At 40.8% G+C, this 16,765-nt stretch overlaps 1 protein-coding gene across 1 annotated transcript; it reads right to left on the bottom strand.

Moving 5' to 3' along the window:
• Positions 1-61: 61 nt before the first annotated feature.
• On the bottom strand, positions 62-16,005 carry LOC140555869 (uncharacterized). Its single transcript, XM_072679199.1, has 7 exons — positions 15,965-16,005; positions 13,564-13,602; positions 11,184-11,420; positions 10,779-11,084; positions 7,906-8,199; positions 6,982-7,212; positions 62-5,344 (listed from the first exon to the last, which is right to left on the bottom strand). The coding sequence occupies exons 1-7, from the start codon at positions 15,996-15,998 to the stop codon at positions 4,689-4,691; spliced, it is 1,797 nt and encodes a 598-aa protein (XP_072535300.1). The 5' UTR covers positions 15,999-16,005; the 3' UTR covers positions 62-4,688.
• Between the last annotated feature and the right edge of the window lie 760 nt (positions 16,006-16,765).

A 16,765-nucleotide genomic window follows, 5' to 3' on the forward strand; every position in this document is an offset into this window, starting at 1 on the left:
TTACAAAATGACTGTAAGTTAAAAAGCAAGTAGCACAGAAAAGAGAGACGGAGACGGTGGCCACACTACTTCTAGAACTGTTTATTATTGCCCGCAGGGAGTCATAATTCTGAGAGGCAACAGCGTCCCACACAGTCCATTAATAGAAACAATGACTCACTGCAAATACATCACACCTGTTGACTTGTTTCTTATTTATTAAGCCCTATTTGGGCAGAATTGTTTTTACATAGGGAGGTAGAGTAGTAGAAATGGAGATCTGTAAAACTTATGATCAATTTGCATGGGATAGGAAATCTGGACATAAATGACTGAAATGGGAGTGGCTACTCGACTTGACTGCTGTTACCTCCAAAAAATGTGATGATAATCTAATTAGCTTCTACACACGTGGACAAAATTGTTGGTACCCCTCGGTGAATGAAAGAAAAACCCACAATGGTTACAGAAACTTGAATCTGACAAAAGTAATAATAAATAAAAATGCTATGAAAATTAATCAATGAAAGTCAGACATTGATTTTGAACCATTGCTTCAACAGAATTATTTTAAAAAGTAAACTCGTTAAACAGACCTGGACAGAAATGATAGTACTATATAAAATAATGTGACCAAAGGGACATGTTAAATCAAGGTGTGTCCACTAATTAGCATCACAGGTGTCTACAATCTTGTAATCAGTCAGTGGGCCTATATATAGGGCTACAGGTAGTCACTGTGCTGTTTGGTGACATGGTGTGTCCCACACTCAACATGGTCCAGAGGAAGCAAAGGAAGGAGTTGTCTCAGGAGATTAGAAAGAAAATTATAGACAAGCATGTTAAAGGTAAAGGTTATAAGACCATCTCCAAGCAGCTTGATGTTCCCGTGACTACAGTTGCACATATTATTCAGAAATTTAAGATCCATGGGACTGTAACCAACCTCTTTGGATGTGGCCACAGGAGGAAAACCGATGACAAATCAAAGAGACAGATAATATGAATGGTAACAAAAGAGCCCAGAAAAACCTCTAAAGAGATTAAAGATGAACTTCAAGCTCAAGGAACATCAGTGTCAGATCGCACCATCCATCGTTGTTTGAGCCAAAGTGGACTTCATGGGAGACGACCAAGGAGGACACCATTGTAGAAAACAAATCATAAAAAAGCCAGAATGTAATTTGCCAAACTACATGTTGACAAGCCCCAAAGCTTCTGGGAGAATGTCCTATGGACAGATGAGACAAAATGGAACTTTTTGCCAAGGCACATCAGCTTTATGTTCACAGATGGAAAAATTAAGCATATCAAGAAAAAAACACTGTCCCGACTGTGAAACATGGAGGAGGCTCTGTTATGTTCTGGGGCTGCTTTGCTGCATCTGGCACAGGGTGTCTTGAATCTGTGCAGGGTACAATGAAATCTCAAGACTATCAAGGGATTCTAGAGAGAAATGTGCTGCCCAATGTCAGAAAGCTTGGTCTCAGTTTCAGGTCATGGGTCTTGCAACAGGATAATGACCCAAAACACAGCTAAAAACACCCAAGAATGGCTAAGAGGAAAACACTGGACTATTCTGAAGTGGCCCTGACCTAAATCCTATTGAGCATCTTTGGAAGGAGCTGAAACATGCCGTCTGGAAAAAGCTCCCTTCAAACCTGAGACAACTGGAGCAGTTTGCTCATGAGGAGTGGGCCAAAATACCTGCTGAGAGGTGCAGAAGTCTCATTGACGGTTACAGGAATAATTTGATTGCAGTGATTGTGTCAAAAGGTTGTGCAACAAAATATTAATTTAAGGGTGCCATAATTTCTGTCCAGGCCTGTTTTATGAGTTTATTATTATTATTTTTTAATTCTGTTGAAGCATGGTTGAAGAGCAATGTCTGACTTTCATTGGTTAATTTTCATAGATTTTTTATTTATTGTTACTTTTGTCAGATTCAAGTTATTTCTGTGACCATTGTGGGTTTTTCTTTCATTAACCGAGGGGTACCAACAATTTTGTATACTAAAATCATTGAGAATCTCAGCCAATAATTGCTTTACCCCACCTCCCCATGGAAAATGAATACTGTGCTTTTTTATGTCTGTCTTGTTGATCAGCCTGAATGTTTGTATTTGTGTAAATGGTGCAAACAGCACTCTGGGGTTACAATATTCTTCATTTTTATTTCTGTGTTAAAAATTCCACCTCAAACTTTTTAAAAAGTAAAGAACAACATGGACTGTAACTGTTAAATATGCAAAAGTAGTAGATTAATTAAGTTTGCAGTTTGTGTTAAAATAAATCACTTTTACACCCAAATAGTATATTTACACATTTTCATGTAAAAACAGCTTGTTACCCTCTACAGTTTTCAAGAAAATAAACATCTTTCTCACATTTAAAGTACCAAAGTACCAAATAAAAATACAAAGAAATGTACAAAGTGCAAAATACAAGGTAATAAAATGCCATTAAGAAGCATTACAGACATAATGCTGATAATAGTGCAAGCATCATCTGAATGACAGAATGAAGGTATTTTCTGACTGCTGCAGAGCTAATGGACAATAATGTGAATGGCAGTAAACAACAGCTGTGCACTCTTGAATATAAAGGTTCCAGATATGGTTCTTGACACCATGCCAACAGAAGAACCACTTTTGTTTCCTAGAAAATGAATGTTTTGTTGGACATGCGTTATTGTAAATAGTATGAGAGTATGAAGAACCTTTAAAGAACCCTTCCATAATGTAAAAGTTATTTTTCTAGATCAGTGTCCACAGCCATTCAGGAACCTTTATTATGATGAGTGCAGTGGAACAGGCTAATGTGAGAGTATAAGGGAACACATTCATGATGACCGCTGGACAGCACACATCACTCCTTATAAAAACATCAAATACGGAACACACCAACTCTCCCAGATCTGAGAGATAAAAATCAGTTAAAATTCATACAGATTTTTACTTTGTGCTCCAAATGTTCTTTTACTTATTTTAGTTAGTCATTTTTATTTAATGACATACTTCCAATCAGAGCAGAGTATATATTTACGAGTCCTCTGTGAAAAGAAAATCCGCTTGTTTTATTCTGAGGTAAAATAACAGGGTGGTAAACAGGACTTGAAAACCACAGTATTATTTTTTTTAATAAAAATATTGAAGGTAAATTGTATTCGAATGCAATTTGGAGCACATTTTTATAGATTATAGATCGTTATAGATAGTTATCTAATTATAGATATCTTTATAGATTATTTATAGAAGGATCTTTTCCCAATTTCTTCTTGGAAGTCCTTTATTGTCTACTCTGTATGAGTAGATGCCCTCTCTTTTCTCCCAACTCCCTGCCTATCCCAGTTTCCTAAATTTGAAATGGTCAGGTTGAGGTTGGGGTTGTCATTATTATTACCTGTTTTCATTTTTGTGTTCATCATTAGTCACAGGGTTTCACAGAAGGCTCAACATCTGACTGGGAGCCTTCAGACTGGACTTGAAAGACAGGTGGGGACATTCTGAAGACAGCTGACCTCATATGGTTGTAAAAATAATCTAATAAACATATTAAATTCCTTTATCCATTAATGAACCACATGGTTTCTATTTTAAATACTCATCAAATCAATTGGAGACCACATATTGGAATATATTGACTCAAATAAAAATAAGAGCTGAATCTGTTTGTCTTAAGCTGTGTTCGCACTAAACATCTGCAGTCCATGTCCTGTTGGTAACCAGTCCTATGTTTTGGTGCTTTTAGCATGCTAGCATTAAATAACTTACCATAAACAGTAGAAATTAGCTTGGAGATAATTTATCATTAGCAGGTGAGCTAATGCAACTACCGTAAACACAAAAGTGAACAAGACTATGCCAGATCATTATAAACACCCCATTGAACAGTACCAGATGACAGCTCATGCAATTACCACAAACAATAAAACACGAAAGTGGGCCAGATAATTACACTGTCACTGTATGTGTTACTGCGGTGGACGGGGCAGTGGGCAATTTGTGTGTTAATTTACAGACAGGAGAGATTAGCATGCTGACTAACTTCCTTACCATAAACCATAAGCTGACATAAAGATCATAATGCAGTCGCCTGGCTGGGTGTGTGCTCTCTCTCTCACTCTCTCTCTCTCTCTCTCTTTCTCTCTGTCTCTCTCTCACTCTCTCTCTCTCTGTCTCTTTCTCTCTGTCTCTGTCTCTCGCTCTCTCTCTTTCTCTCTGTCTCTGTCTCTCTCTCTCTCTCTTTCTCTCTTTCTCTTTGTTGTCCATGGTTTATGAAATACAAATGTTCATTTCCCTAAAACACACTGTAGTATAACTAGTAAAACCAGAGAAACTGATACTGTGGGGTGGAGCTGTATATATATCAGTTTATTTAGAGACAGTAGGGGAGAAATGGTTGTGGTTAGAGACGGTTAACATTAGCAATTCTCCAGTTGTATGTCTTCAGAGTTGGAGCACTCCTTCAGAAGTCAGGGTAGTCAGAGCAAGGGTGCTATTATTTGTGCACAAAATTTGAACTTGATGCAAAGTTTGGTACGTAAACTTTATTTACTCTGGAGGTTGCCAATTGTTATTCACTGCAAATCCCAATGAAATTAATGGAATTAGTCAACAGAGGTCTAGTGTGACCACAGCTTTAAGATTGATAAGTTGTGTTTGTGAACCATGTGGATTACTGTTGGTAACAAATTTTAACAAATGGTCTCACTTTGAGTCTTTCTCTTTTTTCAGCTCTTCATATGGGCTCTCCTCTTTTGCCTCTTGCCCCTCCACTACTCCTGCCCCTTGTCCTTGCCCCAGGGTGTGGTAAACCTCAGTCTGAGCAGTTTTCAGAGTCTCATACTCCCCTTTTCCCTCAGCCTCAGCCTCGCCTGGACCTTTCAGAGTGTGGTAAACCTCGGCCTGAGCAGTTTTTAGGGCCTCATACTCCCCTTTTCCCTCAGCCTCGCCTGGACCTTTCAGAGTGTGGTAAACCTCGGCCTGAGCAGTTTTTAGGGCCTCATACTCCCCTTTTCCTTGATCTTTTTCTTTTAGAGTGTGGTAAACTGTACCCTCAGCCTCACCTGCCTTTAGAGCTTCATATTCACCCTCACCCTCACCCTTACCCTTACCCTGACCTTTTATGGTGTCGTACTGCCCCTTGTCTTTCTCCTCCTGGCTGATTTTCAGGAGCTCATACTCGCCCTCCTTCCCGGGATCTTTCTTCCCGACCTCCTCGTATCCACCGTCAGCACCCACTTCTATGTTCTTCTTCCTTACAGTGCGTCTTTTACAGATACACAGTGCCAACAGCAGCAGGAGCAGCCCCAACAAAAACAGCACCACCACCACCACAACCAAGGGGCTGGTCCCTTTCTGTTCTGGAGAGAGACATAGAAAATGAGGGTAGAGACAGATATTGTCACAAATGGTTTATGCAGTTTCCAGACCCAAATGAAGCCTAAGGGTCCTTTCAACCTACCTTGTTTGGTTTGGACCCTTTTTCAGTTTGGTCCAAACCAAAATAGCAGGTGTGAAAGGTGCCTCAGACCACAGTCTAGACCAAATAACCATATAATCAAATAAGATGATCTCAGTCTGGTCAATATTGAACCATGGTTGAGTTGGTTTACAGTTTGAAGACACTTTTGGGACGGTTCTGACTTTCAGACCAATTACAGGAAGTTGAGGCATCATCACCCATTAAACAATAGAAAAAGAAAAGCAGCAGGAGACGTAAACATGAGTGACAGGAGAACAAGTCTGGAGTTCTCTGTTTGAAGCTGGTACTGCTGGTAGTGATGGTGTGGAACTAAATCAGCAATTTTCCTGGGAAAGGCAATCCACCGAACTGACAACATGACATCAGACACACACCACTGTACAAAAATGTTGAGTACTGGGAGATGCCGCCCACATAGGTGATGTAGACAGGATGTAGGCCTATCAAGTGTGCTTGTGAAACCTCCGTGTGAAACCAAAACTAAGCAGATCAAACATACACACTGTAACACTGTGTAATTTGCCTAGACTGTCTTAACTATGGACTAGACTAACTTAACCAAGGACTAGACTGTTTTAACTGAGGACTAGAATGTCCTAACTGAAGACTAGATTGTCTTAACTGAGGACTAGACTGTCCTAACTGAGGAGTAGACTGTCTAAACCAAGGACTAGACTGTCTTAATTGAGGACAAGACTGCCCTAACTGAGGAGTAGACTGTCTTAACAAGGACTAGATTGTCTTAATTGAGGACAAGACTGTTCTAACTGAGGAGTAGACTGCCCTAACCGAGGACTAGACTGTCTTAAGTGAGGACTAGACTGTCTTATCTGAGGACTAGAATGTCCTAACTGAGGAGTAGACTGTCTTAACCAAGGACTAGACTGTCTTAACTGAGGACTGGAATGTCCTAACTGAGGAGTAGACTGTCTTAACCGAGGACTAGACTGTCTTAACTGAGGACTAGTATGTCCTAACTGAGGAGTAGACTGTCTTAACCGAGGACTAGACTGTCTTAACTGAGGACTAGTATGTCCTAACTGAGGATTAGGCTGATGTAACTCCAGACTAGAATGTCCTAACTGAGGACTAGACTGTCTTAACTGAGGACTAGACTGTCTTAACCAAGGACTAGATTGATTTAACTCCAGACTAGAAAGTCCTAATTGAGGACTAGACTGTCTTAACCAAGGACTAGATTGATTTAACTGAGGAGTAGACTGTCTTAACTGAGGACTAGACTGTCTTAAGAGAGGACTAGACTGTCTTAACCAAGGACTAGACTGTCTTGACTGGGCAATTGTCTCTCTTGACTTAGGACTTTCTTATCCTAAACCAAAACTAATTCAGTCTAGATGGGCAGGTTGGGGTTCTGTTTTGGAAAGATGAGGAGCTGAAATACGTTCTTAATAACACCAGTATTGAACAGTACACTGGGTTCCTTAACCTGTGCTGGGGATTAAAACTGTAGACTGGACACCAGTACTGGGATATGAAGAAGGTATATGAGTTTACCTGCAAACCGACATTCATTGCTCTTGCGGGAGAAACCAGAGCTCGTCCATTTAGCACTGCAAGTGTACGTCCCAGTTTTCCCAGAGAGGATTTGATCTTTAGACTCCTGCAGTTTTTCTGGATCTGTTGCTCCTTCTGGAGTGTAAAGCCAGAGGTAGGAATCAGGCTTGCTGCTCCACGGACCCCCACATTTCATCTGTGTACAGTCCAGGCGGGGCTTAGGAGGACCAGCTAACACACAATTACACATCAGTCAGATACACAGTCATGGGAAAGAAACACAGAAACCCTAAAATATACTGTACACAATCCAATCTGAATGATATCAGAGTGAAAGAAGTGTTTCATTAAAACCTCATCAGTGTTGTGTAAATGTGACACCACTGTGTTATGAAGGTATTAATGAAGAGTTATGAACATATGGGTCATGGCTGGGAGGAGCAGCAAATGTCCAAGTATGATAAGTTTCTACCTCTCCGTTATCTATCATCACACCACAGGATTATGAATGTTTTCTGCTCATATTTCTGTGGTTTATGTATAAAGCTACTTTGGTATTGTGGTATTTTTGTGATTTGTGTAACTGTACTGCTGTATTATGTTGTTGTGTGACTGTTGATTACATGTTGTTTACACTGCAAAATAATTCCAAAGTCTAAACAGCTGATATTTCTTATTTTGGGATTGATGTAAGAATATTATAAAAGGAGAATGTAGACTTAGGAGTCGTACCCAAGAACTCTTATTGGTGTAGAGTGGTGGGATTGTCCGGTCAGACAATTGAACCCTAGCCTCTGGGCGAAGGGGGTGTTGTTACCCACTAAACCGTCTACACTACTCCAACCAATAGGATTTCAGATGATTTTATTCACTAAGAAATGATGGTTTGCAGTGTTTGTTATTGTGTTGTTTGATTTGGGTTACCTATGACTGTGAGGACCTGTTGATCAGAGGGCAAGTTGCTATGCGTCGCTGCATCTTTACTGATGTGAATGAACCTGTAGGTGGCATCACAGTGGTACACGCCTTCGCTGGACTTGGTGATGTTCTGGATGGTAAATTTGTTCTGAGAGACTTTCTGTATCCCTGTGATTTCTCGTCCATCCTTATAGAACACAGCCTGGTCCACTTTTGGACCCCCCCACACATCACAGCTCACAGTGACATCATCACCCGACCACGCTGGCTTTTCTGACATCTGCAGCCTCACCATTTTTCCTAAGAGAAAGAGACAGAGAGACAAAAGTGGGAGAGATAGAAAAGGGGGTGGAAGAGAGAACAAGAGGGAGGAAGTGGTTTTTAGTAAACATTAAGAGTTAGGATAGGACATGGACAGGACTAACTGTGATGAATCAGGACTGTATCCATTACAATCATTTGGACTCTTATCCTGTGTTGCACAGGTGGGAGAATGCAGAAGTTGGATTCTTAGCCAATGATTCTCACTGTGGAGAAGTATGGGGGCAGAAAAGCTGATTCAAGTGAAACATGACCACAGCCATATGGACATTAGGGATAGATGGCCTCACAGACCACTGCCGTTTACACCACAGATGCTTTCATTTTTTTTATTTTTGTAGAAAGTACTCTAAACTGCCCTATAGTGGCTGTATGTGGGCATACTGGGTGTATGCCTCAACAGTGATAAGACTGTACCCATTACAATGATGTTGTACCCTGGTCTGCCACAGGGAGGGCAGTGTTGTTACCCACTACACTATACTACACTAAACCATCCACTATAAACCCCCAGTAGCCACCAGTAGCCACACGTCAATGTACAAAAATGTGTGTGGTCAGGATTTCTAAGCTGTGTAAAATGTCCAGGATTTTGTTAAGGCTATTTATTAGTTTTGGTAAATGTTTGGTAGACGTTTATGTATTAATGTTGATTAGTATAGCTGCATACATTTAGACATATTTAAATCCCTATTACCTTCACATACACACACACACACACACACACACACATACACACACACACAAACACACACACATACACACACACACACACACACTACCGTGGTTACTTGGCATGTCAATAATACTTAGGTCTACTTGAAGTCATCACAACATCCCAACCACGCCGGACATCTGTGTGTCCCCAGTGTCCCCTTTTTTTAAAAACCAAAACTTGGTCCTTTACTGGGATCTATGTGTTTCACTGTTGTCTTTGTGTATCAAATAATACTACATATATCTTTTTACAGAGATCTCTAATAATAGTCATCAAAGTACAAGACAAGCCTAGTTACACTGGAGGTAGTGGTGTATCTTGGGAAGCGGTGGCAGACCTTTGCCCAGAAGTCCTCCATTGCAGACAGTGTAAATAATACAAGTCAGATAATTATTTACCTGTAAGTACTAGACTATGTGTAGTCATTTGGACAAATGATCACTGCTGAGCCTCTCTGCTCACCTAATCACTCTTATGCCACTCATAGCCCTAAATGTACAGACTCATGCTCTGTACAAACTGTATAAACCTGAGGGATTGTACGCAGGCAGTGTGTACCATCGGCCACCAGCAGGGGGCCTGGCCAGCACAGTAAGACAGCTGGTGGAGCTGGAGCAAAAAACTCCAAGCCCCAGAATCCCCAGCGGTAACTAACGCTGACCAGACCCATCTGTGTGGCACATTATATATACACACCCAGCCAAACAATTCACCATCATACCTTTGTAGAGGGGTGAACAATAACAGTGGTTCTAAGTTGCAAACAATGAAAAAGAAAAGTGTTTATGCTGCAAACAGTGAAGAAAAGCAAGAGTTTAAAAAGGAAGAGTGTGTGGTGAGGGCAGTGTGGATTGTCCTTTATTGGAAAGACACCTCTCCTGGTGTTTCATATGTTAGTGTTTTCTAGCCCTTTTGTCTGTATTACTTTTAGAAAGTTTTTATACTGCCACCTATTTTTGTTATATAAAGCAGAAACAAATTTAAAAATAAATAAATAAACTGCACTTGAGTCCAAACCCCACACCACACCATAACATCAGTGTTACAATGAACTTCTAACACCTGTTTAATTTCCATTTAAATGTTTTGCAAAAATGTAAAGTAAGATTTGTTTCCATTCACTACAGTTATGCAAAACAAACCTTTGAATGACATAGGTGACTGTAATTAGGAGCGGCATTCGCACAAACAGAACAGAGATAATTAACTCTGTCTTTGCTTTCAGCATATCACATTTATAGCTGTTCAGAGTCGGGCAGGCAGGACGAGCAGTGGCTCAGCTAATGAGGGCTGAAATCTCATGGACACCCTGATGACATTCATCGTACATCTGGGAGTGCAAATGCACCAGACAGTTCTGGGAGAGCAGAGCACAGCCATTTTTTTTTTTAGACCAGCTTTGGATTTGGCCTTTCTGAACGTGGAAAGTAACCTGTTGAAAAGCTGTGTGTGATGATCGGACCATCTGTAGGGCCAGTCACCGAACACACATGCCATCTGATAAGAGAATCACATGACTTACAGCCATCATACTTTCACACCTTTTTCCACCTTGTCCTAGCGTAAATGTATATTTTTACTATATTCAGATGATGTCGATTTTTTCAAAATTTGCTGAAACATGGTGAATGGAAAACCTGCTGATGCTTATAGAAAGAAAAGTAACGTGGAATGTGAAAGCAGTGTTTCCCAATCCCAGTCCTAGTCATCACCGCATGCTTCTCTACTCTCTGGGTATTCATCACGCCCCTCTGTTTCCAGCTGCAGGTGTGTAGAATGATGGTGTGCAGTGCTGTAAAGAAAGCCTGGAGTTAACCCTAGTCATCATGAGAGATGTTACCTGTAGCTGTGAGCTTGATGGCGTTACTACGTGAGCGCTCCTCACGCGTCAGACCCTTCTTGGCGTCCATGCACCAATAGGTCCTGCCGTCTCCCTCTCCAACATCAGCATGTATGATCAGACTGCTGTTAGACTGTGTTGGGTCGCGTTTTATTGGCTGCCACATTTCTTGATCACCTTCTGTATAACGGCACCACCAGTCGTTTAGCCCTTCCTCCATGTAGAGCTTTAGAAGAACTGCTCCTCCTTTACCGATAACAGTGTCTGCATTGTTTAACACAGACAGTGATGCCTGGGGCAACATATCTGGTGGGGTGGAGAAAGAGATGCAGAGAGAAGGTTTTAGCCAGACTCTGTACTTTACTGAAGGATTATTCTTTATTTTTTAGCATTGTGATGTCCTACCCAGCACTTTGATCTCAACAGCCTCACTCTTCTGACCTCCATGTTCACACTGGTACGTTCCTGAGTCGTCCACTGTCACTGCTGGAAACTTCAGTGTGGCATTGCTGGTAGGTAAGGGATTGTTTTTAAAGAACCATGTTACACCACTCGCCAATACATTACCACCATCCTTACACCTCAGAGTCACCTCATCAGACACATACAGATGGTGGGAAGGGAACCCTGGAAACAAGGAAACTGGGAAGAAAGAGGGAGATGTGTTAGTGTGTCTGTCTCTGCTGGTTGTGTGTAGTTTTACAGAAAGTGTCTTTGGTTTGTAATGTGGTTTTTAGTCAAATGAAAGTGGAGAAGGTCTGTTTCCTGCACTAATTATTTATTCAATTGAGTTTAATTTAAATGTATTTATTTAGCACTTTTCACAACAAACGTTGTCACAAAGCAGCTTCACAGAGATCTGGGTCCAAGCCTTTTTTAAACAATTTAGTGGCGAGAAAAAACTCCCTCAGACTGAAAGGAAGAAACCTTGCGAGGAACCCATCCTCCTCAGGTCGACATCAGGGAGCACAACAATAAGTAAAACATAAATTTAACAACTTTTCTTTTTTTCAGAATGCTTTGTTTTCAACCATGCTTCAACAGAATTATTTAAAAAATAAACTCATGAAACAGGCCTGGACAGAAATGATGGCACCCTTAACTTTATAGTTTGTTGCACAACCTTTTGAGGAAATCACTGCAATCAAACGATTCCTGTAACTGTCAATCAGACCTCTGCACCTCTCAGCAGGTATTTCGGCCCACTCCTCATGAGCAAACTGCTCCAGTAATTTACTGGACAAATAATTTGCCTCATTAATGATTACACACTGGATTTCAGACGCAAAAGTGCTTAGATGTTTCAATTCTCTGAAGTGAGAGGGGAAGATGATCTCAGTGATGTAGGAATAACAGGGTGTTAGAATTTATTTATTCAGTCTCTTTAAAATAAGTGTCCTTAATTTACTCATGCTGCACAGTGTTTACGCTGTACACAGTTTAATGAATTGACTACATTAAGTGTTAATTGATCCATGGCTCTCTGAGAGGTTCTCAGATTTCTGATCAGATGACTGCTGCCCTGTGCTGGTGGAGTAGTGGAAGTTACTGTCTCTGTGTGTTTCTGGAAGCTAGTCAGCTCTGCTCTACATGATTTCATGGGTGGGTGTACTCTCCACAGCAGCTTCACTAACCCTAAATAAGAAAGATAAAAGTGTGTGTGTGTTGTGTTGTGTAGGCATCCAGAGTCATGAGATCTTTGACCATGAAAAGGAGCATTCAGGAGAAGATGCACACTACAGTGAGCCTCTGTTGAATGTCCTGCAGTAACAGCTGTGTGACATCAGAAAATTATTGGACTCTAATCTAAAGGACTTCTCCACTGGGACTAGACAAGCTGTGTGAGCATTTGCACATCTTCAGTCTAGGCTTCTCTTGTGGAAGTTTGAATAGAAGACTTTCTACTAGATTCTGAAGGAACATTGCTGTGGGGATTTGATTGCATTCTTCAACAAGAACATTAGTGAAGTCAGGATGTTGGATGATGATTAGCACCCCACCTCATCATCCCCAACTCCCCAACTCTTCCCAAAAGTACTGGATGGAGCTCCTCCACCATCATTCCAGAAGAACACAGTTCTTCCACTGCTCCACAGCTCCTCAATGCTGGGGGTCTTTATATCCCTCTAGCAATCTATTGTATTGGCAGTACTTTTTTACAGGGACTAGATAAGCTGTGTGTGTGCATTTGCACATCTGTGTCAGCAAGCTTAAAGTAGCTAAATGCATTCATTAGAAGATTTTTTCCATATAGTGTATTTTCTGGTCAGCAGTAGGAGACCACAGCCTATGACGTAGCAGTTCTCGAGGACGGCTGCCAGAACGCTGTCTATGATATATCTGAAGTTAGGATGGTGTGCTAATCAGAGTAGACTAGTGAACTGCGAGGGTGTTAGCAGGGGCATGGTAATCACCCCTCCTCACACCAAGACAGTAGATGAACTGAGGTCGTTAGTGAAATCAGTCGTATTCGAGCAGCTCAGGATTAACGCTGGCTTATTTTTACATCCTGATCTGAGTCTGTTCAGGAAAAGCTGAGACAAACTACGACGAGTTGGCAAGGAGTGTTGTGTTGTTGTGTAATCAGAGCTGAAGTGTGTGTATGTGTGTTACTGGAGGAAGTTAAACAGCTTTATCCAAAGAAAGGGAGCTGTAAAGCAGAACTCAGCAGACCGTCAGCCTGAACGCTGGAGCCACCCATTCCCTGTCAAACACTCACACAGCTTTCAGTACACTGTTATACAGCTGTGTGTGTGTGTGTGTGTGTGTGTGTGTGGAGATTTACCTTTTGGTTTCCCTTGTCCAAATGCAAAAACCAGAAACACTGAAAACACAAACCAAACATCCATTAGCATTCATAACACACACACACATTCAGCTGCACGTAGTCCATGCAGTAATAAAGCAACACAGTTTTAAAATAATAAAACAAATTTGCAAGATTTGATTTTACTGAAATGTCCTAATATACAACAATCAGCCATAACATTAGTACCACCTGCCTAAAACTGAGTACACTCTGACCTGTCGAGGCATGAACTCCACAAAACCTCTGAAGGTGTCCTGCTGTGGTCTCTGACACAGAGACTAACGTTAGCAGCAGATCCTTTAAGTCCTGAAAGTTGTGAGGTGGACAGGGCCTCTATGACCATCATTGAACCTGGGGCGCCCCTGACCCTGTTGCCGGTTCACTGGTTGTCTTTCCTTGGAGCACCTCTGGTAGGTGCTGACCACTGCATACCGGGAACCAAGACCTGCCTGCTGTTCTGAAGATGTTCTGACCCAGTCATTATCTAGAACATTACAGTCTGGTTCTGGTCAAAGTGTCTCAGATTCTTACGCTTGTCCATTTTTCCTGCTTCATCACCTTCATCATCTTCAAGACCTGACTGTTCACTCACTGACTGATATGTAGATCCAGCCCTCGACAGACAGGAGCCACTGGACCCAGATCAGCAGCGTTCTTCACTTCAGATGCAGTGGTACTAATGTTATGGCTGATCGGTGTATGAGGTCAGCAGTAGTTTCTTTACTGCAGAGGATTTAATCCATTCATTTACACTCAGAGGTGAACACACCTTTGCACAGAATTATATAAATATATATCACCGCTGTCACAAAACCCTCGTATCTCCAAACAGCAGCTCTAGAGGAGAAGGAAAAACCCTTCTGATCTTTCAATGAAAGACCATGTAAAAGATTTTATTCAGAGTCATGTTAGAGTTTCTATTGGTTTGTTCATCATGAAACTCTGATAGAAAATAAAGAACAGCTGCAGATTCACGTTCTGGAGAAAAGAGCAGAACTGGACGATTTTGCTAAACCTTGTTTGTTTTCAGTAAAATTACAGTGTAATGGCTTTTTTCCAACATGACCAACTCCTGCATCTACAAGCCTCTGGACAGTGTGTTAGATGCCGTATGCATGAGTTGTTATGACCCGTTTAATGAAACTGAAAAAAAGTTTATATTTATTCAGTAATCCTGAAGAATTTCCTTTGGTCTGCTGATCAGGAAAATATTATACAGCATAGTACATCTATAGTACAACAGTAGATTATGAAATGTAAAATTGTGTAAGTTGTGCTCAAATAATGTAATTCTTTTGTATTATGATGTATGTATGTATATGATTATTCATATTTAGTATGTAGTCCCAGAAATACAGAAGTGAGTTACTCCACAAAACTCTAAACCATCAGATTCCTCTTTCAGTTTAACACAGACTGAGTTCTTGGACTTGGATCAAGTCAGATCTTCAAGTAAAAGAGGAACGTCAGCACTGTTTCAACACAAATGCTTTTACACCTCAGTTCCAGCATTAATACCATTACAATTAATACTAATAACTAACAGCTAAATATTCACATTTATCCTAAAATATTCACATAATGTTATATAGAGTTAATTACAGGTAGATACCCTCACTGACCACTGACTTTGTTTATTTGGGTTTATTCTAATGTTATATAGAGTTAATTACAGGTAGACACTCTCACTGACCGCCAACTTTCTGTTTATTTGGGTTTATTCTAATGTTATATGGAGTTAATTACAGGTAGACACTCTCACTGACCACTGACTTTATGTTTATTAGGGTTTATTCTAATGTTATATAGAGTTAATTACAGGTAGACACTCTCACTGACCGCCGACTTTCTGTTTATTTGGGTTTATTCTAATGTTATATAGAGTTAATTACAGGTAAACACTCTCACTGACCACTGACTTTATGATTATTTGGGTTTATTCTAATGTTATATGGAGTTAATTACAGGTAGACACTCTCACTGACCACTGACTTTATGATTATTTGGGTTTATTCTAATGTTATATAGAGTTAATTACAGGTAGACACTCTCATTGTTGAGATTCACAGTTTTATTAAGCTGGACCTGAACCCCTAGTTTTCTGAGCTCCCCATGTTTCCACCCTGACCATCATACTTCAGTCTAAACTAATCCTAATCTTAATCTAAGGTTAGTCTGTACTCAGCACCTGTGAACACCTGTGAACACCTGTCTATAGGTCTGAGGTACCCCATGAAAACAAGCCAATCAACAGAGAGAGAGAGAGAGAGACAGAGAGAGAGAGAGAGAGAGAGAGAGAGAGAGAGAAAGAGAGAGAGAGAGAGAGAGAGAGAGAGAGAGAGAGAGATAGAGCTGAATTGAGGCTGGTTGGTTTTACCTGATAAGATGGGGAGAGTGTGTTTCATGTCCATTTCTGAAGAAGTCTTGGGTAAGACTGAGAGTGGGTGTGTGTGTGAGAGAGAGATAGTGTGTGTGTGTGTGTGAGAGAGAAAGAGAAAGAGAGGGTGGAGAGAGAGAGCTGATGTGAGGTTGTAGAAGTGTTGACTTCTTGCAAGAGACAATTCAGTGAAAAACAAACAAAAAGAAAAGAATAGGTTTTCCTAGTAACACACACACACACACACACACACACACACAAACTCAGAAACACACAAAGCATGAATGAGAAGTATAAGGGAGTGCAGAGCAGGACATGATAGAAAACTTTACTTTTTGTTTTAAAAATAAAATAATGCGAAGCAAAAGATTGTAGACCCACACACACACACACACACACACACACACACACATGCACACCTGTATATCTCTCCACCTGTAGATCTGTAGATATAGACACCTGTATATCTCTACACCTGTAGATCTGTAGATATAGACACCTGTAGTTATATACAAGTGGCCCTACACATCTTTAAACTAGTAGCATTAGGTGTCTGTAGACGTGTAGACCTGCAGCTCTGTGGCCTAGTTGGCCTGTAGACCACTGACTCTGTATATCTGTAGATGGTAGGCCTGCAGGTCAAGAGCCTTATAGGCCTGTATGTCTTTGGCCTTGTAGATCTGTAGCCTTGTAGGCCTAAAAACGTGACCTGGACCTTTAACCTTACAGACCTGTAAACTAGTGGCTTTGAAGGTCTGAGGATTCTCACAGGCCTGTGAATTAATAGAGTAATTCTACACA

Source organism: Salminus brasiliensis, chromosome 5 (genome assembly GCF_030463535.1).
Source record: "Salminus brasiliensis chromosome 5, fSalBra1.hap2, whole genome shotgun sequence".
Taxonomy (NCBI): Eukaryota; Metazoa; Chordata; class Actinopteri; order Characiformes; family Bryconidae; genus Salminus; species Salminus brasiliensis.